The following is a 27,505-nucleotide window of genomic DNA, read 5'->3' as shown; positions in this document are numbered from 1 at the left end:
ACAATTTTATTAAGTTTCAGATGTAGGGAGACCTTGGCTCAGGCATTGGCCGTTTATCCTTCCAGCCAAGCTAAAATAAGGCCAGACATTGAGGTGGAAAATGAGCATTTGGCCCAGAGTATTGAAGACATTCGCTCCAATTTATTTGGCTCTGAATAAAGACAATGGTTTGCAGGTGTAAATTCACTCAGCACTACCAAGCCTATCATTGCTATCCTAAAGGGTTATCCTGCCTTCATTGTAGCTCGAATGTAAACAGTTCCTATCTGCGTTTCTGGCATTTCTGGCAGTTCAGCTCGTCTTGTGCCAGAATAACAAATGTTTGGTCCTTTGAGGTGCCTCTACCGGACTCTCTTTGTTTTTTTGTTCTTGTTTCTTCTCCGAGATGATAGTTCAGCTCTAGACTCTAGTTCAGCTCGTCCACACCTCCCCACACCCCTGTTAATGAGAATTACACCATGTATGTGATGAAATAGACTCTAGTTCATATCGTCTTGAGGCAGAATAACAAATGTTTGGTCCTTTGAGGTGCCTCTACCGGACTCTCTTTGTTTTTTTGTTCTTGTTTCTTCTCCGAGCAACTGATTCAGCAAAGCCAATATTAGCTCCTGATCAAGGCTGCAATCCTAAACCCAATTAACTTGGTGGGAGGGTGGGGATGGCTACATGCTCTTGATCCAATGCAGCTGGTTTCTGAGCAGCCATAGGACTGCAGATCACCACATTGTCAACTTGGGAAGTGTGCCTCATACGATTACAGCTGCTACCTGGGAGGAAGCCACATAAAGGTTAGTCTTTTTGCTGCTACTCTGGCTTGGCCAAGGACGTTGCAGCCTCCTGCTACATTGACATCCCACCACCTTTCCTTCAAGGAGTTCAAGGTGACATCCCTAGTTCTCCCTATTTTAACTTTATTCTCACAATAAGCTTTTGAGGTAGGTTTGGATGAGAGTTGGTGAATGGCTCAAGGTGAGCTTCATGCAGAACTATCCTGCTGTTCTGTTTTTGCTGCGTCTCCACAGGTATGTGGTCCCTTGCCTTCACCCCTGCCTCAAAGCTTTCTGTTTCTGGATTCTCTGATTCTTAGTAACTCTGTGATTCCATTTTCCCTCTGTGGGAAACTCCTCATTGTTCATCTTCTTTCTCTTGGAATCCCCTTGATTCCTTTCTCGTATTCTTAACTTTTCTTCTTCAGGCTCTAACTATCCTCGTCCATCATTACTACTTGCATCTTTTCCTGAATTTCTCTATATTATCTCAAATAATTCATTTTTAGAAGTGAGTTCTTTAGTGCACTGTTTCTCAACCTTTTTTGGGCCAAGGCACACTTGTTCCATGAAAAAAATCACGAGGCACACCACCATTAAAAAAGTTAAAAAATTTAACTCTGTGCCGCCCTATATTGACTATATAATTATGACTGTAAGAAACACTTGCCAATTGCTGTGTTGGTTGCAATCTCCTGTAATAAGGCTTCACAAGCCGCTGATTTCTCTGCCAGCACAATCCTTTGCTCAGCAAGTTTCAGGTTGAGCTCATCCAGCCAGCTTCTTTAAGTTTGTCTAAAACCACCCTCCCGTGGTGGTGGCTGTTGAGAGCTGCGCTCGCTCCACATTGTGACCCGGCCGGATTCCTTTCCAGCGGGTCAGTGTTGTTTATTGGCGGCCACCAGGCACGTGACAATGCAAATCGCCCTTCTCGTCGCCGCACGTCGCGGCACACCAGCCAGCGTTTGAGACACGCTGCTTTAGTGAGCTTCTTGGGAATTTTTGCCATTCCCTTTTATCGACTTTGGCACAAAAATGGCTCCTACAAAAACAGCTAGGCACAGGAACAGGTTTTTCCCTTGTGCCATCAAACTTTGTAGTTGTGTAGCAGAACGGTAGGCAAGTTATGGGTAGGGTTCCTCTGCTTTGCTATTGTATTGTGAGTGGAACAGTGTTTGTATAAGGTACATTTACATTGCAATGTAGTCAAAGCAAAATTCCAAGTATGTTTGGTACTTGGCCAATAAATTATTCTATTCTATTCTATTCTATTCTATTCTATTCTATTCTATTCTGTGACTTACAGGTGACTCTTCTTTGTTAATGTGTTTCTGTATCTTAAGAATTTCCAAATGGCCTCACTTCAGCAAGAGAGTTTCCCCTAAACCACCAGCTCTCTCTTCTGATTATTTTCCTCCAATAACTTGTTAATTGTGCATTTCCAGACACCAGTTGATTTTACCTCACTTGTCATGTTTTGATAGCACTTTTTCCTCACATAGACAAAGTCAATAATTTTAAGGTACTTCCATCCTCCTGCACTTGTGAGTAAGAAATCGTTTTCCACTTGTCTTTTCTACAAACATCTCTGGCCTCAGTCATTTGCAAAGTTCATTGTCATTTATCTAGACTTATTTATTTTCAATTCCGTTTCAGAGAATTCTGAATAAAAGTACCACAAGCAGAGTGCTCTTTCTCCCAAAAACAACTTGCTCATCAGAGGAAGACTGTGAGGTCTCTGACAGACACAGTAAAGAACCACGAATGCTACAGAAGAAGCTGAAGCTCTGAAAATGTTATTTCTGAATCAGCATGCATTTCTAATTCCAAAGGTAAAAGTATTGTCTGCAAAATTTAATACTTGCAAGGAGATTGAAACTTTCAGCTTGTAAATGGTTGTGTAGAATCAGAAATGCCTTTAAATGGCAAAGAAAATATTAGGGTTATAGGGGTCAACCCAGCACAAACAAAGGCAGAAACTTCTGGTGTTGTCACTTGAATGTTTAATACGAAAATGAGTCTATGCATGAGACCCGCAGCACAAGTGGGATACAGCAACAATTTAAACTTATTTTACTTAACATACCTATGTCCTGCTTTTATTTCTGCACTTCAAATGGACTTGAACTGTATTATAATCTTTTTGTGTTTCAAAAGCATCTCGTTCCTTTTTGAAAAGTCAATAACTAAAGACCATTTTGAACTCTTTCCTTTTGTACTCCCTCACCCCTTTTTGGATCCAGATTATGTTCACTGCCTCTGATCTTGGTGTATTCGATCTGCTGATGGAATCCAAGGAACCATTGACTTCAGTGTCTATTGCCGAATGTCTGGGTACCAGTCCCTTTGGGATGGAGAGACTGCTGGATGCCTGTGTTGGCTTAAAGTTCCTGCAAGTGGAGAGGAAGGACAACAAAAGTACTTATGCTTTATTTGGAAATTTATACAACACTATCAATTAAAAAATCAATTTCAGCAAATAATTTTAAACCATCAAGCCAGCAACTGAACAGAATAGCATCCAAATAAGCCTAGGAAAACATCTGAGGTTTTAGGAGACATTTGAAGCACATGGAGCTTCTCATATCTCTCTTTGGGGAGCATTTCAGAGACCAGTTGCTATAACTGGAAATGACTTTTTCCCCAATAGGTTTGCAGATGACACTCTCCTTTCATGATTGTAAAGGGTGAGATGGAGAGATGGTCTGTTAGATGTACTGGTACCTAGTTGTGGACAATTGTCAGTCAGAAAGCTCAGTAGCAAATAGGCAGCTAGTACAGGTCACTAAGCACCAGTGCAGCTCAGGACATTCAGAGTCTGTCCTCCTGACTTAGATGTTACAATGAAACGAAATTGCCTGCTGTTCATAGATTTCTAATACAGTACTTAGTTCGCTCCAGATATCAGAATGGCCACTCCTTGTGGCTGCTTTTGGCATTTTCGGCCATGTGGCAGCTTTGCACCCTGAAGTTCCACTGCCAGCAGGTGGAGGCCTAGTCTTTCCATACTTTTCTCAGAAGAGAAGCTGGAGAGTTGCAGTCTCGGTGTTGCACCTTTTTACAATGACGGCAGCATGACGTGGAATCCTAGAAATGTGTCTTCTGCCCCATTATCCTTGTATTAAGCATTTTGTCCTTGCAGAACTGGTGAGGGAAAGGGGTTTTGCACAAAGGTGTGAAAAAGTCAATCTTTCCCCCCCTTCATTTTAAGCGCTTTATGGAAATACCAACCTTGCCAATCTCTACCTTGGCAAAAGAAGCCCAAAGACTCAGTATTATTCCTTGAAGATCAATGCTGAATTTAACTATACGAGAGCACAACACCTAGCTGATGCTGTGAGGTGAGGAGATTGATAAAAGGGTAATAAAATGGTAAAACTCACAGACATTACAAATAAACAAACCTATGATTGTTAGGCACAGCTTTGACAACAAATGTAATTGCATGAGTAGTAAACTTTCTTTAATTGTTTTGTTGAAGAGACTGAAATTTAATTCTGTAGTTATGATGCTCATTCTTTCTTAAACTAAAACAAATTTTCTATTTCAGGGAAGGAGAGGCTCAGACGTACAGAATAAATGACAGTTCTACAAAAAATTTCTATGAGGCTATGTACAGGTACAGAAAATTTGTATTTTTCTAGATCTTGTATCTTTTTAAAGAATGGGTGTCAAACCTATTTCTAACTTGTATTCACCTTTCCAGTATTTTTCTCCCCTCTCTGATAGTTATCTTTAATGATATTGGGAGCTCCCTTACTGCATGCCAGACTTGGAATCCTGGTCCCCCCCCCCCCCGTTTAAGCATGATGTCTACAATTAGATTCCTTGCTATCAGGTCTTGCATTTCACAAACTACATAGGAGGCAACTCCTGGGGGCTGTGAGAGCTTCAGCCCCCACAATAAAATACTTGAGGGGGAAGGTCCCTGTCCCCCCAAAGTTGATGTTTTTGAAGTCCCATTCAAATGATGTGTATGAACTGCATAATGTGATTAGTTATCATGCGATCACACTATATTTTATTCAAGTTGGCACCCTAACTGACTAGTTGTGAAGACCCTGCCTTGTTTGCCTCCAGTATTTTCCGATGTTGAAGCAGAACTGCTTCCAGTCATAGCAAATAGCCATTTGTGAGTCTTTTCACTGCTTCAGTGCAGTTTCCCACAATCCAGAGGCCAATGTGTGCTCAGACATGTCAACAGACATCCCCACTTGCTCACTATGGGCGAATCCTGTACAGGCATTAGAGGCCCTGCCCTTTTTAACAGTTCCTGAGGTTGGAATATTGTGATAGTTGGGGAAATAGTTGAGAAAGAAGGTTTGAAACATGTGGACAGGGGCTACTCATGAAATTCAGCTGCCAATAGGCAGCTTTTGCCATGGCCAAACTTCTCCTTGGGCAAAAACCGGTCACTAAAAAAATGGAGTTAAGGAAAAATGTGTAAAGAGAATTCAAAGTTATTTATTGCAATTGAAAACGTAGCATAAATAGTAGTGCAATATGAGATTGATATATAATTAATATAATATAATATAATATAGCATAGCATAATAATATAAAATAAAATAAAATGAATATAATTGTGTGTGTGTGTGTGTGTGTGTGTGTGTGTGTGTGTGTGTGTGTAAACTGGCCATGTCCGTTGGTTTCCACCTTTCACCAAAACCTCTTGAGCGATAGCGATGAAATTTGGACACAACGTCACATGCCATTATGCGAGTGTTCCTAACTACATGGGGTATACAAATGTCACACCTGTGCAAGGTAAAACCCTGTTTTTAGGACCTTAAAAGTCACCCAGGAGACCCTGTCGAACATGCTGGGAAAAGAACCAGGTTACAAAACATCACCCTCTAGTGGCGGATGCACTGGTACTGCAGCTAGAAAACCTTCCCTCTCTACAGCACCTCAGCTCGCCGTTACAAACTAGGCCAAATGGAAGTGGGGACTCGGCTGGGTGGGGGTTGGGGGAGGAGGGTCAGGATACGTCATGGATTGGGATAGGGTGGGGGGAATCATAGGGATGAGCCAGGGGTGGGGGGAGGAAGGAACGGGATACGTCATGGATTGGGAGGCTTTTTACAGGTACAGAAAATTGTATTGTTCTAGATCTTGTTTCTTTTTAAAGAATGGGCAAAGCTTTCCCTTTGCAATCTGTGTGAAACCTATTGCTAACTTTTCTAGCCAGTGTTGCTTTCTCCCCTCTCTGATAGTTATCTTTAATGATATTGGGAGCTCCCTTACTGCATGCCAGACTTGGAATCCTGGTTCCCACCCCCACCCCCATTTAAGCAGGATGTCTAAAATTAGATTCCTTGCTATCTGGTCTTGCATTACACAAACTACATAGGAGGCAACTCCTGGGGGCTGTGGGAGTTTCAGCCCCCACAATAAAATACTTGAGGAGGCAGCCCCCCCCCAAAGTTGATGGACATTCCCAGGCATTAGAGGCCCTGCCCTTTTTAACAGTTGGAATATTGTGATATAGTTGAGAAAGAAGGTTTGAAACATGTGTACAGGGGCTACTGATGAAATTCAGCTGCCAATAGGCAGCTTTTGCCATGGCCAAATTTATCCTTGGGCAAAAACCGGTCACTAAAAAATTGGAGTTGAGGACAAATGTGTAAAGAGAATTCAAAGCTATTTATTGCAATTGAAAACATATCATAAATAGTAGTGCAATATGAGATATATAATTAATATAATACAATGTAATTTAGCATAGCATATTAAAATAAAATGATTATAATAATATTTATACATATAAAAATGTAAACTAGCAATGTCTGTTGGTTTCCACCTTTCTTCAAAACCTCTTGAGCGATAGCGATGAAATTTGGACACAACATCGCATGCCACTATGCGAGTGTTCCTAGCTACATGGGGTATACAAATGTCACACCTGTGCAAGGTAAAACCCTGTTTTAAGGACCTAAGAAGTCACCCAGGAGACCCTGTCGAATATGCTGGGATAAGAACCAGGTTACAAAACGTCACCCTCTAGCGGCGGATACACTTGTACTGCAGCTAGAAAACCTTCCCTCTCCACAGCACCTCAGCTCGCCTTTACAGACTAGACCGAATGGAAGTGGGGACTCGCCTGGGTGGGGGTTGGGGGAGGAGGGGTTGGGAAACGTCATGGATCAGGACAGGGTGGGGGGAATCACAGGGATGACTGGGGGTGGGGGGAGAAGGGGACGGGATAGTTCATGGGTCTGGTGGGGTCGCTCACAGGGATGACTGGGGGGGGGGAATGGGATGGGATATGTCATAGATTGGGACAGGGTGGGGGGAATCACAGGGAAGAGCCACAGCAATGCATGACCGGGCCAGCTAATAATATAATATAATATAATATAATATAATATAATATAATATAATATAATACTTGAAAAATGAGAAGTCAGTCCACTTCAACCCTTCCTTTTGTATGGGGTCCTGAATCAATGCTTCATTATTCCTCAGTATGACTAGTGATATAGGCTTCTGCCCATCAATTAATACACCCAGACCCCTCCATGTGTAGCATTATAAAAATCAGTGCCTCCACTGACATGCAGAGGAGCAGGTTTGAAGAGGGGTGCTTTCTCCTCCCCCCCTAAGTGGTCATATATTAGAAACCACAGCCTGTAGAATTGTTACATTTTTAATAACACATTCGGGCACCGATGGAAACATAGATATGCAATCAAAACAAAATTAAAAAATCCTTCCAGTAGCACCTTAGAGACCAACTAAGTTTGTCATAGGTATGAGCTTTCGTATGCATGCACACTTCTTCAGATACTTTGTGCATGCACACGAAAGCTCATACCTATGACCAACTGAGTTGGTCTCTAAGGTGCTACTGGAAGGATTTTTTTATTTTGTTTTGACTGTGTCAGACCAACACAGCTACCTACCTGTAAATAGATATGCAATGTTTATCCAGATGGAATTCAGATGGAAGAGTTTGGGCATACTAAACAGTCCTTAGCTGAGTTCTTAACAATGTCATGCCTCACACAGCAAAGTTAGAAGAAGCCTTATTTGTCCAATTCATTGTCACAAGGGAAATTAATTTTGTCAAAGGTAATAAAAAAAAACCCGTGAGGTTTTGAAATACTGGTGAGATGCACTGCTACAGTAAATGATGTATTATTATTATTATTATTATTATTATTATTATTATTATCATTATTATCATTATTATTATTATTATTTTATTTAAATTTGTGTATGGATTATGGATACATCCCACCATGATTTGTCCACTGGTATCAATGGGAAAAAGAAGGATGAGGCCAAAGAAAGGAAAGGAAATCCACACAGAACTAAAAAAACAACAGCATTATGTGGAATATGGCTCCTGTTTAGAACCATCCTCTGTTCAAAGATCCCTTCAGTTAACTGCCAATGCAATTTTGAATTACTAGAACAGAAAGAGGCTTGCGAGAATTCATGGAATTTATGCATGAGATGTGGAGTCCGTGGAGTGGAGTTGTGTTGAATGCATTTGATCTCTCTCATTTCCTACTCGTTTGTGATGTGGGAGGTAAGTACTATAAATTATCACATGGCTTCCTATGCTGGCACTCCAAAATCATAAGGCTGCTGTTGTAGAACAGGAAACATCCATCCATCCCATTTTCCCCTGAGCTGTAAGCACTCTCATCATCATCATCATCATCATCATCATCATCATCATCATTTTATCTGTATGCCACCTTTCCACAGTTAAAACAATGCTCAAGGTGGCTTACCATATGAAAAGATTCACAAAATTATAAATATAGCAAAGCAGTCATAGAAATAAATAAAACACATTACATAACGAAACTGAACTATTTCCACATAAAAATAAAGATACAAAAAGTTACTATCAGTTAATATCTGTAACAACAGCAAAGACTCCCAACAAAACTCCCCCCCCCAAATACCCCAGTTGTTGCTTAGCAGCAGCCGCAGCAACAGTCCTAAGGAGGACTGTCAGGCCCCACCCTGGGCCAGATGGAAAGAGGCAGGAAGTCATCGGAGGAGTCAGTGGGGTAGGTGGGGAGAAGGGCAATAGATGACTTCAGTTCAAATGACAGAAGTCTCAATTAGGTCCACTGAAAAGAAGAGTGCTGGCCACTCCTGTCTGGCAAACTCCCATATTTCTCTGGACTGTATTTTCATTGCTCCTGTTAAACAGGATAGAATTGCAGCACAAGGTTTTGCTTTGTGTTGTGCAAGAACAATATTGTCCTCTCACCCCCTAATAACCCATGACCCAAACTCTGAACTATCCCATCCTCAGAACTGCAAAAGTGGCACATACTTACCACTGAATGAAGTGACTGGACCGCCACCTATCTGGTGTGCAATCTTAGAGATATGCGCAGAAATTTTTGGGAATGCTTTGATATGCGCAATGTGTTAATCCCCCCCCTTTGGTTCTCCCCTTAAGGATGTACTGGTGCCCTAGCAAGTAAATGTATTTCATTGTATCCAAATTCTACTGTGACCATTTTTGACCTACCTGAAGTAGTGGAAACAGGAAAGAAACATTTTGTCTCCTCAGAGGAACACCGGATTACTTTTCACAAAGGTAAAATGTTCTTTTATCCTACAAACGTTCCATCATTTTTCCGCAAACAAGACAGCCATGCACTAAGCAGGGATTGAGAATCGGTGTAGTTATGGTTGGACTACAACTCCCATCATCCTTGACCATGCTGACTGGGGCTGGTGGGAGCACATACATTGTTGAACTATAGAACTCATTCCCACAGGAGACAGTGAAGGCCACCAATTTGGATGGTTTCTAAAGGGGAAAAGGCAAATTCCTGGAGATAAGTCTATAAATGACTACGAGCTGTGATGGTTATGCTCTGCCTCCAGTCTCTGTAAGAATAATAATTATTTCACCATGGAATTCTACTCAATATTGATCCAGAGCAGATTCCAGTATATAGTCCTCAGATTAAAAACTTTAACACGTTGCAGGATTTCCAAAAATAGACCAGAGGCAATTGTATTTAATCCAGCAGAGCTTTACTGCTACTGAAGGCAAATGAGCATAATGGTTATAAATCCAATACATTCAGGATTGGCACTGTCCATAAGAAATCCAGTTGCAGCAGACTTAACTTACATTTACAATAACTTATAATAAGTATAACCTTAACATTATATTATACTATGTACAGAACACCACACCAGAAGGAAAAGAGATAGAAAGTAAAAGTGAAACTCAGGCTCCTTCTGACCATACTTTTATAGTCACCATGACATTAACAGAAAAAGATAAGAGAGCCAGTTTAAACCAGCTGTACCCATCTTCTCTGAAGGAATAACCCAAACACCATGAACCTTCTGACTGTTTCTTTCACACAGAGAAGCTTCCAGAACCCTCTTGAATTAATTAGAATAGGAAAGATCTATACACATCAGATCAATACTTTCTACACTAAGAAATACAAAATTATAACTCTACTCGTTTTATTTCAGGTGATTTTTTTAAAGACCCTATTCCAGAAGCTGACCTGTATATTTTGTCTAGGATCCTGCACTGCTTTACAGATGAGAAGTGTGTGCAACTGCTAACTAGACTGCACAAAGCCTGCAAGCCTGGTAGGTGCATGGTGTCCAAGGTGTTTCCTGTGGGAACTGATTCTCATTCCAAGGCGCTTGGATTTCCCCCTGGCCCCTTCCCCTTATGTCTGTGTGCCACTCAGGCGCAGCTGCGTTCCTTTATTTCTTGAGCTTCTGATCCCAGGATACTTGGGAAAAGTAACATACGTACTGCTTTTTAATATGTAATGATACCCCTTCCATGTCCTTTTCTGAAACAGGTGGTGGAGTTCTAGTAGTGGAAATAGTTCTCAACGAAGACAGAACGGGGCCATTGGAAGCTCATATATATGGTTTGGTTATGCTGCTTGCTACTCAAGGAAAAGAACGTACCGTGTCAGAGTACAATGCGCTCCTCAGTGCCGCTGGCTTTAAGGAGATTCAGCAAAAGAAAACAGGCCTCTTTGATGCCATTTTAGGAAGACATTGACCAAGAACATTCTGTGAGTGTCGTGACTGAATGGATATATTTCTGCCCGATTCTTTGTAGCCATAACTGAACATACTTAATGCCTTTACAGTGGTACCTCGGTTTAAGTACACAATTGGTTCCGGAAGTCTGTACTTAACCTGAAGCGTACTTAACCTGAAGTGAACTTTCCTATTGAAAGTAATCGAAAGTGGATTAATCCGTTCCAGACGGGTCCGCAGAGTACTTAAACTGAAATTACTCAAACCGAAGCGTACTTAAACCGAGGTATGACTGTATTTTTATTGTTGCAAATCCTCACCATGTGGAAATATCTCCTCCACCCCCTTGCTTATCATTATGGTTGAACTCTAAGAGAAGCTAAAATAACAATAAAAATTGTTACATGTTAACCACCGTTGTAAGTAGTTATTACCTTCATTTTCCTGCTTCCCTTTTTTTCTAGGAGCACATAAGCCAAACCAGGAAAAAGAAACAGGGGTGTGGCACGTCTCCCGGAGGGGCGTTACACGTGTTCCGAGGCAGGGTGCAGTGCACGTTTTGGGGATGGGGCTGGCACCCGCGATGGTGCCCCTTGGATCCCGCCGCTCTAGGCGGCCCACCCCCCACCCCCTATCTTCCTACGCCCCTGTTTGAGTCTAAATAAAGACAATGATTTGCAGGTGTAAATTCACTCAGCACTACCAAGTCGGTTTCTTTCATGGCCTATCATAGCTATCCAAAATAGGTCCCTGTCCTTATCCGGACTACAGTGTAGCACGAATGGTTCCTATCTGTGTTTCTAGCATTCCATTTCTCTCTGACCCCACTGCATACAATTCCCCTTCCAATGCCCACCCAGCACCTCTTTCCACATCCAAGGGTTACTATGGGTCACACCTGCTCCTGTTGCTCTGAAAGCCCCTTGGACTCCTTGATGTTAACATCCCTCTGTTATGCAATGTATGCTGGGCTTGGCACACCCAAGCTGGGCCCTATTTAGTCCTTTCAGTTAAGCATGGTCACCCTTCTTACACCCCAAGTTCCCTCCTGGTAACAGTGCCAAGCTGGTCTCCCTTTTCAGTTAGCTGCCGATTTCCATGGGAGCTGTCAGAACTGAGAAAATCTTTTTGGAAATTTGGAATAAAATGAACTTGTCTTTGTTAGGATGAATATCAGTTATTAAGATGAATGTACTGTAAAAATGTTGTTTTTATTCCAAGCAATCCTGGTAACAAGCAATATGGGATGCTTCAAAGATAAGGATATTTCAAAATTTGTATGACGGGGCAAGAAGCCATGAATAAAGTATAAATTAGTAACAGATATTAAAGGTAGAGGAGGCTTCTCCCTGCCAGATCTGAAATTATATTACGTAGCCTCCTGTTTTTGCTGGATCCAGGAATGGATAAAATTTTAAAATACAAGGCAAGAGTACCTCAAAGCTTTTGAAATCATATTATAAGGAAAGCGATTTTTAAAGTTTGGGAAAAGTATAAAGGATTATTAGAAAAAAAAACACCATGGTGGCTTTCTCTATTAGAGGCAATATCAGGGGGGAAATTAAATATGGACACTAAATGGGCTACATATAGACAGTTGTTAATTGAATCAGAAAGCCAATTAAAACTGAAAGAATTTAACAAAGTTAGAGAGAATGTAACAGGTTGGTTACAATATTTTCAATTAAATGAAATATTCCGTATGAAATATCAACTTTTCAGAGAGAAATAATAGAAAATGATACTAAGTTAATATAAAAAATGTAAAATCTGCTGCTGGAATGGGAAGCAAAATATGAAGATGCTAAATCAGTTATCATTAAATGGGCACAAGATGTGGGACACAATATTCAAATGGAGGAATGGGATAAACTATGGTAGAATGAGGTAAAATTTGAGTGGACAGGGGGAGTCCCCCCAAACCCCGGTGACCCTCGAGCAGAATAATGACTCAAGACAACGTGCTATGGGATTAAAATTGGCCACAACTTTATTAAGTTTCAGATGTAGGGAGACCTTGGCTCAGGTATTGGCCGTTTATCCTTCCCAGTCCCCAGCCAAGCTAAAACAAGGCCAGACATTGAGGTGGAAAATGAGCATTTGGCCCAGCGTATTGAAGACATTCGCTTCAATTTATTTGGGTCTGAATAAAGACAATGGTTTGCAGATGTAAATTCACTCAGCACTACCAAGCCTATCATTGCTATCCTAAAGGGTTATCCTGCCTTCATTGTAGCTCAAATGTAAACAGCCCCTATCTGCGGTTCTGGCATTTCATTTCCCTCTGACCCACTGCATCCAACTCCCCTTCCTTTGCCCTCCCCACGCCCCTGTAATTGAGAATCACACCACTTATGTGATGAAATAGACTAAAGTTCAGCTCTTCTTGTGCCGGAATAACAAATATTTGGTCCTTCAAGGTGCCTCAGGACTCTCTTGGTTTTTTTGTTCTTGTTTCTCCTCTGAGTAACTGATTCAGCAAAGCCAATATTAGCTCCTGATAAAGGCTGCAATACTAAACCCAATTAAGTAACTTGGTGGGTGGGGATGGCTACATGCTATTTAAGCCAATGCAGCTGTTTTCTGAGCAGCCATAGGACTGCAGATCACAACATTGTCAACTTGGGAAGTGTGCCTCATACGATTACAGCTGCTACCTGGGAGCAAGGCACATAAAGGTTAGTCTTTTTGCTGCTCCTCTGGCTTGGTCAAGGACACTGCAGCCTCCTGCTACATTTAGATCTCCCCACCTTTCCTTCAAGGAGTTCAAGGTGACATCCCTAGTTCTCCCTATTTTGACTTTATTCTCACAATAAGCTTTTGAGGTAGGTTTGGATGAGAGTTAGTGAATGACTCAAGGTGAGCTTCATGCAGAACTATCCTGCTGTTCTGCTTTTGCTGCGTCTCCACAGGTATGTGGTCCCTTGCCTTCACCCCTGCCTCAAAGCTTTCTGTTTCTGGATTCTCTGATTCTTAGTAACTCTGTGATTCCATTTCCCTTCTGTGGGAAGCTCCTCATTGTTCATTTTCTTTCTCTTGGATTCCCCTTGATTCCGTTCTCGTGCTCCTTAACTTTTCTTCTTCAGACTCTACCTATCCTCGTTCAGCATTACTACTTGCATATTTTTCTGAATTTCTCTATATTGTTATTTTTAGAAGTGAGTTCTTTAGTGAGCTTCTTGGGAATTTTTGCCATTCCCTTTTATCGACTTTGGCACAAAAATGGCTCCTACAAAAACAGCTAGGCACAGGAACAGGTTTTTCCCTTGTGCCAACAAATTTTGTAGTTGTGTAGCAGAACGGTAGGCAAGTTATGGGTGGGGTTCCTCTGCTTTGCTATTGTATTGTGAGTGGAACAGTGTTTGTATAAGGTACATTTACATTGCAATGCAATGTAGTCATAGCAAAATTCCAAGTATGTTTGGTACGTGGCCAATAAATTATTCTATTCTATTCTAGAATAGAGAGAAAGAAATAGAGAGAATGAATGAGAAAGAAATCGTTTTCCACTTGTCTTTTCTACAAACATCTCTGGCCTCGGTCATTTGCAAAGTTCATTGTCATTTATCTAGACTTATTGTCAATTCAGTTTCAGTGAATTCTGAATAAAAGTACCACAAGCAGAGTGCTCTTTCTTCCAACAACAACTTGCTCATCAGAGGAAGACTGTGAGGTCTCTGACAGACGCAGTAAAGAACCATGAATGCGACAGAAGAAGCTGAAGCTCTGAAAATGTTATTTCTGTATCAACATGCATATCTAATTCCAAAGGTAAAAGTATTGTCTGAAAAATTTAATACTTGCAAGGAGTTTGAAACTTTCAACTTGTAAATGGTTGTGAATAATCAGAAATGTCTTTAAATGGCAAAGAAAATATTAGGGTTACAGGGGTCAACCCAGCACAAACAAAGGCAGAAACTTCTGGTGTTGTCACTTGAATGCTTTAATAAGAAAATGAGTCTATGCATGAGACCCACAGCACAAGTGGGATACAGCAACGATTTGAACTTATTTTACTTAACATACCTATGTCCTGCTTTTATTTCTGCACTTCAAATGGACTTGAACTGCATTATAATCTTTTTGTGTTTCAAAAGCATCTTGTTCCTTTTTGAAAAGTCAATAACTAAAGACCATTTTGAACTCTTTCCTTTTGTACTCCCTCACCCCTTTTTGGATCCAGATTATGTTCACTGCCTCTGATCTTGGTGTATTTGATCTGCTGATGGAATCCAAGGAACCATTGACTTCAATGTCTATTGCCGAACGTCTGGGTACCAGTCCCTTTGGGATGGAGAGACTGCTGGATGCCTGTGTTGGCTTAAAGTTCCTGCAAGTGGAGAGGAAGGACAACCAAAGTATTTCTTCTTTATTTGGAAATTTAACCAACACTCTAATGTCAAAATATCATTAAAAATCAATTTCAGCAAATAACTTTAAACCATCAAGCCAGCTACAGAACAGAATAGCATCCAAATAAGCCTAGGAAAACATCTGAGGTTTTAGGAGACATTTGAAGCACATGGAGCTTCTCATATCTCTCTTTGGGGAGCATTCCAGAGAGCAGTTGCTATAACTGGAAAGGACTTTTTCCCCAATAAGTTTGCAGATGACACTCTCCTTTCATGATTGTAAAGGGTGAGATGGAGAGATGGTCTGTTAGATGTACTGGTACCTAGTTGTGGACAATTGTCAGTCAGAAAGCTCAGTAGCAAATAGGCAGCTAGTACAGGTCACTAAGCACCAGTGCAGCTCAGGACATTCAGAGTCTGTCCTCCTGACTTAGATGTTACAATGAAACGAAGTTGCCTGCTGTTCATAGATTTCTAATAGTTCGCTCCAGATCTCAGAATGTTCCACTGCCAGCAGGTGGAGGCCTAGTCTTTCCATACTTTTCTCTGGAAGGAAGCTGGAGAGTTGCAGTCTCGGTGTTGCACTTTTTTACAATGAGGGCAGCATGACGTGGAATCCTAGAAATGTGACTTTTGCCCTGCATTTTGTCCCTGCAGAACTGGGGAGGGAAAGGGGTTTTGCACAGAGGTGTGAAAAAGTTAATCTTTCCTCCCCTTCATTTTAAGCGCTTTATGGAAATACCAACCTTGTCAATCTCTACCTTGGCAAAAGAAGCCCAAAGACTCAGTATTATTCCTTGAAGAACCATGCTGAATTTAACTATACGAGAGCACAACACCTGACTGATGCTGTGAGGTGAGGAGATTGATAAAAAGGGTAATAAAATGGTAAAACTCACAGACGTTACAAATAAACAAACCTGTGATTGGTGGGCACAGCTTTGACAACAAATGTAATTGTGTGTGTAGTAAACTTTCTTTAATTGTTTTGTTGAAGAGACTGAAATTTAATTCTGTAGTTATGATGCTCATTTTTTCTTAAACTAAAACAAATATTCTATTTCAGGGAAGGAGAGGGTCGGACGTATAGATTAAGTGACAGTTCTACAAAAATTTTCTTTGAGGCTTTTTACAGGTACAGAAAAATTGTATTGTTCTAGATATTGTTTCTTTTTAAAGAATGGGCAAAGCTTTCCCTTTGCAATCTGTGTGAAACCTATTGCTAACTTTTCTACCCAGTGTTGCTTTCTCCCCTCTCTGATAGTTATCTTTAATGATATTGGGCGCTCACTTACTGCATGCCAGACTTGGAATCCTGGTTCCCCCCCCCCCAATTTAAGCATGATGTCTAAAATTAGATTCCTTGCTATGAGGTCTTGCATTACACAAAGTACATAGGAGGCAACTCCTGGGGGCTGTGGGAGCTTCAGCCCCCACAATAAAATACTTGAGGGGGCAGGCCCCCCCCAAAGTTGATGTTTTTGAAGTCCCATTCAAATGATGTGTATGAACAGCATCGTGTGATTAGTTATCATGCGATCGCACTATATTTTAATCAAGTTGGCACCCTAACAGACTCGTGAAGACGCTGCCTTGTTTGCCTCCAGTATTTTCCGATGTTGAAGCAGAACTGCTTCCAGTCATAGCAAATAGCCATTTCTGAGTCTTTTCACTGCTTCAGTGCAGTGCAGTTTCCCACAATCCAGAGGCCAATGTGTGCTCAGACATGTCAACAGACATCACCACTTGCTCACTATGGGGGAATCCTGTACAGGCATTAGAGGCCCTGCCCTTTTTAACAGTTCCTGGAGTTGGAATATTGTGATATAGTTGAGAAAGAAGGTTTGAAACATGTGGACAGGGGCTACTGGTGAAATTCAGCTGCCAATAGGCAGCTTTTGCCATGGCCAAATTTATCCTTGGGCAAAAACCGGTCACTAAAAAAAATGGAGTTGAGGACAAACGTGTAAAGAGAATTCAAAATTATTTATTGCAATTGAAAACATATTATAAATAGTAGTGCAATATGAGATTGATATATAATTAATATAATATAATATAATGTAATATAGCATAGCATAATAAAATAAAATGATTATAATAATATTTATACATATAAAAATGTAAACTAGCAATGTCGTTTGGTTTCCACCTTTCTTCAAAACCTCTTGATCGATAGCGATGAAATTTGGACACAACGTCACATGCCACTATGCGATTGTTCCTAGCTACATGGGGTATACAAATGTCACACCTGTGCAAGGTAAAGCCCTGTTTTAAGGACCTAAGAAGTCACCCAGGAGACCCTGTCGAATATGCTGGGATAAGAACCAGGTTACAAAGCGTCGCCCTCTAGCGGCGGATACACTGGTATTGCAGCTAGAAAACCTTCCCTCTCCACAGCACCTCAGGTCGCCTTTACAGACTATACCAAATGGAAGTGGGGACTCGGCTGGGTGAGGGTTGGGGGAGGAGGGGTTGGGAAACATCATGGATCAGGACAGGGTGGGGGGAATCACAGGGATGACTGGGGGTGGGGGGAGAAGGGGACGGGATAGTTTATGGGTCGGGACCTGGTGGGGCCGCTCACAGGGATGACCGGGGGGGGGGGATGGGATGGGATATGTCATGGATTGGGACAGGGTGGGGGGGGAATCACAGGGAAGAGCCACAGCAATGCATGACCGGGCCAGCTAATAATATAATATATGTCACAGTGGCGCTGGTGGCTACTCTAGAGTAATGACTCCTCACAGCTCTGCATTTTTATCCTTTTATTTAGTGCAGTCTATTTACAGTGCTGAAACAGTGCTATGTACATGTTGTCAGTCGGGTGCAGAACCTCCGAATGGAGATTCCCGCGTTTTCCTCCAGCAAAGTAGCCTGGGGATACTAAATCTCCGCCCACGTCACTTCCTGCGCAATTCCGGGGTCGTTGGGATCGGTCTTCTTCCCGCAGTTTCCCTGCTTCCCCCTTCCTTTCCCAAGCGGCGGCTTGGCTCGGCTACCTTGCCCGAGCCCTGGCTCCTACTTCCTGATTCCCCACTTGAAACATCCCCCTCCCCGCTCCCACTTGCGCTGGGCGAAGAGCTAGTGTTTAAGATGGGAGGGGGCTGTCTATAGCTTCTGTCCCTCATAATATAATATAATAATATAATATAATATAATATAATATAATATAATATAATATAATATAATATAATAATACTTGAAAAATGAAAAGTCAGTCCACTTCAACCCTTCCTTTTGTATGGGCTCCTGAATCAATGCTTAATTATTCCTCAGGATGACTAGTGATATAGGCTTCTGCCCATCAATTAATACACCAAGACCCCTCCATGTGTAGCATTATAAAAATCAGTGCCTCCACTGACATGCAGAGGAGCGGGTTTGAAGAGGGGTGCTTTCTCCTCCCCCCCTCTAAATGGTCATATATTAGAAACCACAGCCTGTAGAATTGTTACATTTTTAATAACACATTCGGCCACCGATGGAAACATAGATATGCAATCAAAACAAAATTAAAAAATCCTTCCAGTAGCACCTTAGAGACCAACTAAGTTTGTCATAGGTATGAGCTTTCGTGTGCATGCACACTTCTTCAAATACTTTGTGCATGCACACGAAAGCTCATACCTATGACCAACTGAGTTGGTCTCTAAGGTGCTACTGGAAGGATTTTTTTTATTTTTTTTTGACTGTGTTAGACCAACACAGCTACCTACCTGTAAATAGATATGCATTGTTTATCCAGATGGAATTCAGATGGAAGAGTTTGGGCATACTAAACAGTCCTTAGCTGAGTTCTTAACAATGTCATGCCTCACACAGCAAAGTTAGAGGAAGCCTTATTTGTCCAATTCACTGGCACAGATATGATCACAAGGGAAATGAATTTTGTCAAAGGTAATAAAAAAAAACCCGTGAGGTTTTGAAATACTGGTGAGATGCACAGCTACAGTAAATGATGTATTATTATTATTATTATTTAAATTTGTGTATGGATTATGGATACATCCCACCATGATTTGTCCACTGGTATCAATGGGAAAAAGAAGGATGAGGCCAAAGAAAGGAAAGGAAATCCACACAGAACTAAAAACAACAACAGCATTATGTGGAATATGGCTCCTGTTTAGAACCATCCTCTGTTCAAAGATCCCTTCAGTTAACTGCCAATGCAATTTTGAATTACTAGAACAGAAAGAGGCTTGCGAGAATTCATGGAATTTATGCATGAGATTTGGAGTCTGTGTGGTCGAGATGTGTTGAATGCATTTGACCTCTCTCATTTCCCACTCGTTTGTGATGTGGGAGGTAAGTACTATAAATTATCACATGTCTTCCCATGCTGGCACTCCAAAATCATAAGGCTGCTGCTGTAGCACAGTAAACATCTCTCCATCCCATTTGCCCCTGAGCTGTAAGCACTGTCATCATCATCATCATCATCATTTGATCTGTATGCCACCTTTCCACAGTTAAAACAATGCTCAAGGTGGCTTACAATATGAAAAGATTCACAAAATTATAAATATGGCAAAGTAGTCATTTAAATAAATAAAACACATTACATAACGAAACTGATCTATTTCCACATAAAAATAAAGATACAAAAAGTTACTATCAGTTAATATCTGTTGTTGTTGTTTAGTCGTTTAGTCGTGTCCGACTCTTCGTGACCCCATGGACCATAGCACGCCAGGCACTCCTGTCTTGCACTGCCTCCCGCAGTTTGGTCAAATTCATGTTCGTAGCTTCGAGAACACTTTCCAACCATCTCGTCCTCTGTCGTCCCCTTCTCCTAGTGCCCTCAATCTTTCCCAACATCAGGGTCTTTTCCAAGGATTCTTCTCTTCTCATGAGGTGGCCAAAGTATTGGAGCCTCAGCTTCACGATCTGTCCTTCCAGGGAGCACTCAGGGCTGATTTCCTTAAGAATGGATAGGTTTGATCTTCTTGCAGTCCACGGGACTCTCAAGAGTCTCCTCCAGCACCATAATTCAAAAGCATCAATTCTTCGGCGATCAGCCTTCTTTATGGTCCAGCTCTCACTTCCATACATCACTACTGGGAAAACCATAGCTTTAACTATACGGACCTTTGTAGGCAAGGTGATGTCTCTGCTTTTTAAGATGCTGTCTAGGTTTGTCATTGCTTTTCTCCCAAGAAGCAGGCGTCTTTTAATTTCGTGACTGCTGTCACCATCTGCAGTGATCAAGGAGCCCAAGAAGGTGAAATCTCTCACTGCCTCCATTTCTTCCCCTTCTATTTGCCAGGAGGTGATGGGACCAGTGGCCATGATCTTGGTTTTTTTGATGTTGAGCTTCAGACCATATTTTGCGCTCTCCTCTTTCACCCTCATTAAAAGGTTCTTTAATTCCTCCTCGCTTTCTGCCATCAAGGTTGTGTCATCTGCATATCTGAGGTTGTTGATATTTCTTCCAGCAATCTTAATTCCGGCTTGGGATTCATCTAGTCCAGCCTTCCGCATGATGAATTCTGCATATAAGTTAAATAAGCAGGGAGACAATATACAACCTTGTCGTACTCCTTTCCCAATTTTGAACCACTCAGTTGCTCCATATCCAGTTCTGACTGTAGCTTCTTGTCCCACATAGAGATTTCTCAGGAGACAGATGAGGTGATCAGGCACTCCCATTTCTTTAAGAACTTGCCATAGTTTGCTGTGGTCGACACAGTCAAAGGCTTTTGCATAGTCAATGAAGCAGAAGTAGACGTTTTTCTGGAACTCTCTAGCTTTCTCCATAATCCAGCGCATGTTTGCTATTTGGTCTCTGGTTCCTCTGCCCTTTCGAAATCCAGCTTGCACTTCTGGGAGTTCTCGGTCCACATACTGCTTAAGCCTGCCTTGTAGAATTTTAAGCATAACCTTGCTAGCGTGTGAAATGAGCGCAATTGTGCGGTAGTTGGAGCATTCTTTGGCACTGCCCTTCTTTGGAATTGGGATGTAGACTGATCTTCTCCAATCCTCTGGCCATTGCTGAGTTTTCCAGACTTGCTGGCATATTGGGTGTAGCACCTTAACAGCATCATCTTTTAAAATTTTAAATAGTTCAGCTGGAATATCATCACTTCCACTGGCCTTGTTATTAGCAGTGCTTTCTAAGGCCCATTTGACTTCACTCTCCAAGATGTCTGGCTCAAGGTCAGCAACCACACTATCTGGGGTGTACGAGTTACAGGTAGGTAGCCGTGTTGGTCTGAGTCGAAGCAAAATAAAAAAATTCCTTCAGTAGCACCTTAAAGACCAACTGAGTTTATATTTTGGTATGAGCTTTCGTGTGCATGCACACTTCTTCAGATACTTCTTCTTCAGATATCTGAAGAAGTGTGCATGCACACGAAAGCTCATACCAAAATATAAACTCAGTTGGTCTTTAAGGTGCTACTGAAGGAATTTTTTTATTTTGGGGTGTACGAGACCTCCATATCTTTCTGGTATAATTCCTCTGTGTATTCTTGCCACCTCTTCTTGATGTCTTCTGCTTCTGTTAGGTCCTTACCACTTTTGTCCTTGATTATGGTAATCTTTGTACGAAATGTTCCCTTCATGTCTCCAATTTTCTTGAACAGATCTCTGGTTTTCCCCATTCTATTGTTTTCCTCTATTTCTTTGCATTGCTCATTTAAGAAGACCCTCTTGTCTCTCCTTGCTGTTTTTTTGGAAATCTGCATTCAGTTTCCTGTATCTTTCCCTATCTCCCTTGCATTTTGCTTGCCTCCTCTCCTCCGCTATTTGTAAGGCCTCGTTGGACAGCCATTTTGCTTTCTTGCATTTCCTTTTCCTTGGGATGGTTTTAATATCTGTAACAACAGCAAAAACTCCTAACTAAACTTTTCCCCCAAATGCCCCAGGGATTGCTTAGCAGCAGCCGCAGCAGCAGTCCTTAGGAGGACTATCAGGCCCCACCCTGGGCCAGATGGAAAGAGGCAGGAAGTCATCGGAGGAGTCAGTGGGGTAGGTGGGGAGAAGGGGAATAGATGACTTCCGTTCTAATGACAAAAGTCTCAATTAGGCCCACTGAAAAGAAGAGTGTTGGCCACGCCTGCCTGGCAAACTCTCATATTTCTCTGGACTGTATTTTCATTGCTCCTGCTAAACAGGATAGAATTGCAGCACAAGGTTTTGCTTTGTGTTGTGCAAGTACAATATTGTCCTCTTATTCCCTAATAACCCATGACCCAAACTCTGAACTATCCCATCCTCAGGACTGCAAAAGTGGAAAATACTTACCACTGAATGAAGTGACTGGACCGCCACCTACCTGGTGTGCTATCTTAGAGATGTGCGCAGGAATTTTTGGGAAAGCTTTGATATGCGCAACATGTTAATTTCCCCCCTTTGGTTCTCCCCTTAAGGATGTACTGGTGCCCTAGCAAATGAATATATTTCATTATATCCAAATTCTACTGTGACCATTTTCGACCTACCTGAAGTAGTGGAAACAGGAAAGAAGCATTTTGTCTCCTCAGAGGAACACCGGATTACTTTTCATGGAGGTAAAATTTTCTTTTATCCTACAAACGTTCCATCATTTTCCCGCTAACAATAGAATAGAAGACAGCCTTGCACTAAGCAGGAATTGAGAATCAGTGACCCTTTAGTTATGGTTGGACTACAACTCCCATCATCCTTGACCATGCTGACTGGGGCTGGTGGGAGCACATACATTGTTGAACTATAGAACTCATTCCCACAGGAGACAGTGAAGGCCACCAATTTGGATGGTTTCTAAAGGGGAAAAGGCAAATTCCTGGAGATAAGTCTATAAATGACTACGAGCCGTGATGGTTATGCTCTGCCTCCAGTCTCTGTAAGAATAATAATTATTTCACCATGGAATTCTACTCAATATTGATCCAGAGCAGATTCCAGTATATAGTCCTCAGATTAAAAACTTTAACACGTTGCAGGATTTCCAAAAATAGACCAGAGGCAATTGTATTTAATCCAGCAGAGCTTTACTGCTACTGAAGGCAAATGAGCATAATGGTTATAAATCCAATACATTCAGGATTGGCACTGTCCATAAGAAATCCAGTTGCAGCAGACTTAACTTACATTTACAATAACTTATAATAAGTATAACCTTAACATTATATTATACTATGTACAGAACACCACACCAGAAGGAAAAGAGATAGAAAGTAAAAGTGAAACTCAGGCTCCTTCTGACCATACTTTTATAGTCACCATGACATTGACAGAAAAAGATAAGAGAGCCAGTTTAAACCAGCTGTACCCATCTTCTCTGAAGGAATAACCCAAACACCATGAACCTTCTGACTGTTTCTTTCACACAGAGAAGCTTCCAGAACCCTCTTGAATTAATTAGAATAGGAAAGATCTATACACATCAGATCAATACTTTCTACACTAAGAAATACAAAATTATAACTCTACTCGTTTTATTTCAGGTGATTTTTTTAAAGACCCTATTCCAGAAGCTGACCTGTATATTTTGTCTAGGATCCTGCACTGCTTTACAGATGAGAAGTGTGTGCAACTGCTAACTAGACTGCACAAAGCCTGCAAGCCTGGTAGGTGCATGGTGTCCAAGGTGTTTCCTGTGGGAACTGATTCTCATTCCAAGGCGCTTGGATTTCCCCATGGCCCCTTCCCCTTATGTCTGTGTGCCACTCAGGCGCAGCTGCGTTCCTTTATTTCTTGAGCTTCTGATCCCAGGATACTTGGGAAAAGTAACATACGTACTGCTTTTTAATATGTAATGATACCCCTTCCATGTCCTTTTCTGAAACAGGTGGTGGAGTTCTAGTAGTGGAAATAGTTCTCAACGAAGACAGAACGGGGCCATTGGAAGCTCATATACCGTGTTTCCCCCTTTTTAAGGCGTAGTCATAAAATAAGCCATAGCAGCATTTCTAAGCATTTGAGAAATATAAACCGTACCCCGAAAATAAGCCATAGTGATAGGCGCTGTGTGGAAGAGAGCACTGAGCTCCCCGAGTCAGCAGCAGCAACGCCGGCCGCAGCAGTGTTTGCTGAGTCCTTTCTTGCTTTTGGGACTTGGTTATTGTGCTGGCTTGGGATGGTGTGTGTGCAATTGCTGTTGCTGCTTCGTGTTTTTCAGCTGGATTCTCTGGGTTCTAAGCACTTTCCCCCGTTTGTTTGCGAAGCAGCACTCGGCTGCAGCCCCTGCCTCTCCCGACGGCTGCATCGATCCCCAGGAGGCTGCATTTGATCGCTATCTCCTTTTCTATTTCTTTTGTCTTTGAGCACCCGGCCCCGCCCCCTCTCCCCTTCGTGGAATGAAGAACGGAGTTTTAGCAGCATTTCCTCATTATAAAAAAAAGGTCAGGAACTTTTACTTTAACCTCAAAAATGGGATATTTCCTCTCTCTAAAAACAACTCTGACCTGAACACCAATAAAACGGGGGTAGATCACCTCCAGTTTATAAATCCGCAAGTAGATCGCAGTCTCCTGGAAGTTGGGCTCTATACTTTGGCTGATTGCAAGCCTTTGCATCTTTAAAAAACAAAAACCATGCGCTTCTCAGTCTTAATTTTCCTTTAATTCATCCCCTATACCCTCCTCCAACCATTGCCTCCTTCCATTCCTTACCCCCCTCCCTCTCTCCCCACTTCCCTCACTCCTGTGCGATCTCATTTAGTCATATACTTGCTTTTTCTGTTGTGTTGTCTATTTTATATTTAATATTATTACCCTTTATGATGTTTTTTCCCCCCTTGCGATAATTATTTATTTTTTATCTTTAACTAACTTTCCTTTCCATATTTTTCCATATATAACTCAACACTTTCCCATTCCTTCTTAACTCTTTGGATAGAGTGCCCCCCATTATTGTTGTTAATTTTACAATTCCTGGATTTTTTATGGAACCGAACAGCTTGGGTGCTTCAGAATGTGCCTTCTGTTGCTACAGGGCTATGGGGCTTCACTATTTGACCCCCCCCCCCAGGTTGGGATTTTTAAAGTAGTTCTGTGGGTCCCAGGGCGCAGAATCACCCCCGATCCTTTCCTTTGTCTAAACAGACCTCTTCCTCCCTGACTTTGGAAGGCTGTGCTTCAAGGGTGATACCAGGGTTTTTTTAAGACCTGCGCCTCTTAAGGATTGTTACGGTCCATAACTTCCATTGCTTTCTACAGGGTTGGGGGTTTAAAGCACTGCCACCCCCACCCCACCCTGCAGGCGCTCGGAACTGGCAGCGCCAACAACGCGCCCAGCAGCGCGCAGAAGAGAGCACCGAGCGTCCTGAGCCAGTGGGTCCCAGTTGTACCAGCACTTTTTTTAAAAAAAGACACCCCCTGAAAATAAGCCACTGTGTGTTTTTTTGAGGGAAAAAAGTTATAAGACAGTGTCTTAAAAAGGGGGAAACACGGTATATGGTTTGGTTATGCTGCTTGCTACTCAAGGAAAAGAACGTACCGTGTCAGAGTACAATGCGCTCCTCAGTGCCGCTGGCTTTAAGGAGATTCAGCAAAAGAAAACAGGCCTCTTTGATGCCATTTTAGGAAGACATTGACCAAGAACATTCTGTGAGTGTCGTGACTGAATGGATATATTTCTGCCCGATTCTTTGTAGCCATAACTGAACATACTTAATGCCTTTACAGTGGTACCTCGGTTTAAGTACACAATTGGTTCCGGAAGTCTGTACTTAACCTGAAGCGTACTTAACCTGAAGTGAACTTTCCTATTGAAAGTAATCGAAAGTGGATTAATCCGTTCCAGACGGGTCCGCAGAGTACTTAAACTGAAATTACTCAAACCGAAGCGTACTTAAACCGAGGTATGACTGTATTTTTATTGTTGCAAATCCTCACCATGTGGAAATATCTCCTCCACCCCCTTGCTTATCATTATGGTTGAACTCTAAGAGAAGCTAAAATAACAATAAAAATTGTTACATGTTAACCACCGTTGTAAGTAGTTATTACCTTCATTTTCCTGCTTCCCTTTTTTTCTAGGAGCACATAAGCCAAACCAGGAAAAAGAAACAGGGGTGTGGCACGTCTCCCGGAGGGGCGTTACACGTGTTCCGAGGCAGGGTGCAGTGCACGTTTTGGGGATGGGGCTGGCACCCGCGATGGTGCCCCTTGGATCCCGCCGCTCTAGGCGGCCCACCCCCCACCCCCTATCTTCCTACGCCCCTGTTTGAGTCTAAATAAAGACAATGATTTGCAGGTGTAAATTCACTCAGCACTACCAAGTCGGTTTCTTTCATGGCCTATCATAGCTATCCAAAATAGGTCCCTGTCCTTATCCGGACTACAGTGTAGCACGAATGGTTCCTATCTGTGTTTCTAGCATTCCATTTCTCTCTGACCCCACTGCATACAATTCCCCTTCCAATGCCCACCCAGCACCTCTTTCCACATCCAAGGGTTACTATGGGTCACACCTGCTCCTGTTGCTCTGAAAGCCCCTTGGACTCCTTGATGTTAACATCCCTCTGTTATGCAATGTATGCTGGGCTTGGCACACCCAAGCTGGGCCCTATTTAGTCCTTTCAGTTAAGCATGGTCACCCTTCTTACACCCCAAGTTCCCTCCTGGTAACAGTGCCAAGCTGGTCTCCCTTTTCAGTTAGCTGCCGATTTCCATGGGAGCTGTCAGAACTGAGAAAATCTTTTTGGAAATTTGGAATAAAATGAACTTGTCTTTGTTAGGATGAATATCAGTTATTAAGATGAATGTACTGTAAAAATGTTGTTTTTATTCCAAGCAATCCTGGTAACAAGCAATATGGGATGCTTCAAAGATAAGGATATTTCAAAATTTGTATGACGGGGCAAGAAGCCATGAATAAAGTATAAATTAGTAACAGATATTAAAGGTAGAGGAGGCTTCTCCCTGCCAGATCTGAAATTATATTACGTAGCCTCCTGTTTTTGCTGGATCCAGGAATGGATAAAATTTTAAAATACAAGGCAAGAGTACCTCAAAGCTTTTGAAATCATATTATAAGGAAAGCGATTTTTAAAGTTTGGGAAAAGTATAAAGGATTATTAGAAAAAAAAACACCATGGTGGCTTTCTCTATTAGAGGCAATATCAGGGGGGAAATTAAATATGGACACTAAATGGGCTACATATAGACAGTTGTTAATTGAATCAGAAAGCCAATTAAAACTGAAAGAATTTAACAAAGTTAGAGAGAATGTAACAGGTTGGTTACAATATTTTCAATTAAATGAAATATTCCGTATGAAATATCAACTTTTCAGAGAGAAATAATAGAAAATGATACTAAGTTAATATAAAAAATGTAAAATCTGCTGCTGGAATGGGAAGCAAAATATGAAGATGCTAAATCAGTTATCATTAAATGGGCACAAGATGTGGGACACAATATTCAAATGGAGGAATGG

At 41.7% G+C, this 27,505-nt stretch overlaps 2 protein-coding genes across 12 annotated transcripts in view; both read left to right on the top strand.

The window, feature by feature from the left end:
* LOC132591134 (acetylserotonin O-methyltransferase) overlaps window positions 1-11,186 on the top strand; it is a 36,167-nt gene extending 24,981 nt beyond the window's left edge. For 7 of the 9 annotated variants that reach the window (XM_088667657.1, XM_060273432.2, XM_060273425.2 and 4 more), the window contains 7 exons: window positions 3,011-3,185; window positions 3,979-4,108; window positions 4,318-4,386; window positions 8,186-8,304; window positions 9,199-9,339; window positions 10,242-10,364; window positions 10,586-11,186. In XM_088667657.1, coding sequence (XP_088523783.1) covers window positions 3,011-3,185; window positions 3,979-4,108; window positions 4,318-4,386; window positions 8,186-8,304; window positions 9,199-9,339; window positions 10,242-10,364; window positions 10,586-10,794 — 966 coding nt within the window. In that variant the 3' untranslated portion in view covers window positions 10,795-11,186. Of the gene's footprint in view, window positions 1-2,423; window positions 2,600-3,010; window positions 3,186-3,978; window positions 4,109-4,317; window positions 4,387-8,185; window positions 8,305-9,198; window positions 9,340-10,241; window positions 10,365-10,585 lie in introns of all 9 variants that reach the window. The other 2 variants (XM_088667655.1, XM_088667658.1) reach the window with 2 other exon arrangements.
* A 3,219-nt stretch (window positions 11,187-14,405) lies between these two features.
* Window positions 14,406-27,192, top strand: LOC132591979 (acetylserotonin O-methyltransferase-like). Of its 3 annotated transcripts, XM_088667659.1 has the most exons (10): window positions 14,406-14,546; window positions 14,959-15,133; window positions 15,854-15,983; window positions 16,194-16,262; window positions 19,326-19,444; window positions 22,510-22,650; window positions 23,569-23,691; window positions 23,913-23,980; window positions 25,518-25,671; window positions 25,750-27,192. In XM_088667659.1, exons 1-9 carry the CDS (start codon window positions 14,475-14,477, stop codon window positions 25,656-25,658), a joined length of 1,038 nt encoding a protein of 345 aa, XP_088523785.1. In that variant the 5' UTR covers window positions 14,406-14,474; the 3' UTR covers window positions 25,659-25,671; window positions 25,750-27,192. The 3 variants fall into 3 exon arrangements, with proteins under 3 accessions (XP_088523785.1, XP_088523786.1, XP_060129417.2); XM_088667660.1 differs by having other exon boundaries at window positions 22,564-22,650; window positions 25,518-27,192; XM_060273434.2 differs by having other exon boundaries at window positions 25,518-27,192.
* The last annotated feature ends 313 nt before the right edge of the window (window positions 27,193-27,505 follow it).

The sequence above is a fragment of the Zootoca vivipara genome, chromosome 4 (genome assembly GCF_965207765.1).
Source record: "Zootoca vivipara chromosome 4, rZooViv2.hap1.1, whole genome shotgun sequence".
NCBI lineage: Eukaryota > Metazoa > Chordata > Lepidosauria > Squamata > Lacertidae > Zootoca > Zootoca vivipara.
This window is presented reverse-complemented; position numbering and strand designations above follow the sequence as displayed.

Bases quoted from the DNA above. Each gene is read 5' to 3' on its own strand.
- LOC132591979 (XM_088667659.1), top strand. From the start codon at position 14,475: ATGAATGCGACAGAAGAAGCTGAAGCTCTGAAAATGTTATTTCTGTAT. The intron at 14,547-14,958 runs GTAAAAGTATTG...TTTTGGATCCAG, and splicing joins ATGCATATCTAATTCCAAAG to ATTATGTTCACTGCCTCTGA. The intron at 23,692-23,912 runs GTAGGTGCATGG...TTTCTGAAACAG, and splicing joins GCACAAAGCCTGCAAGCCTG to GTGGTGGAGTTCTAGTAGTG.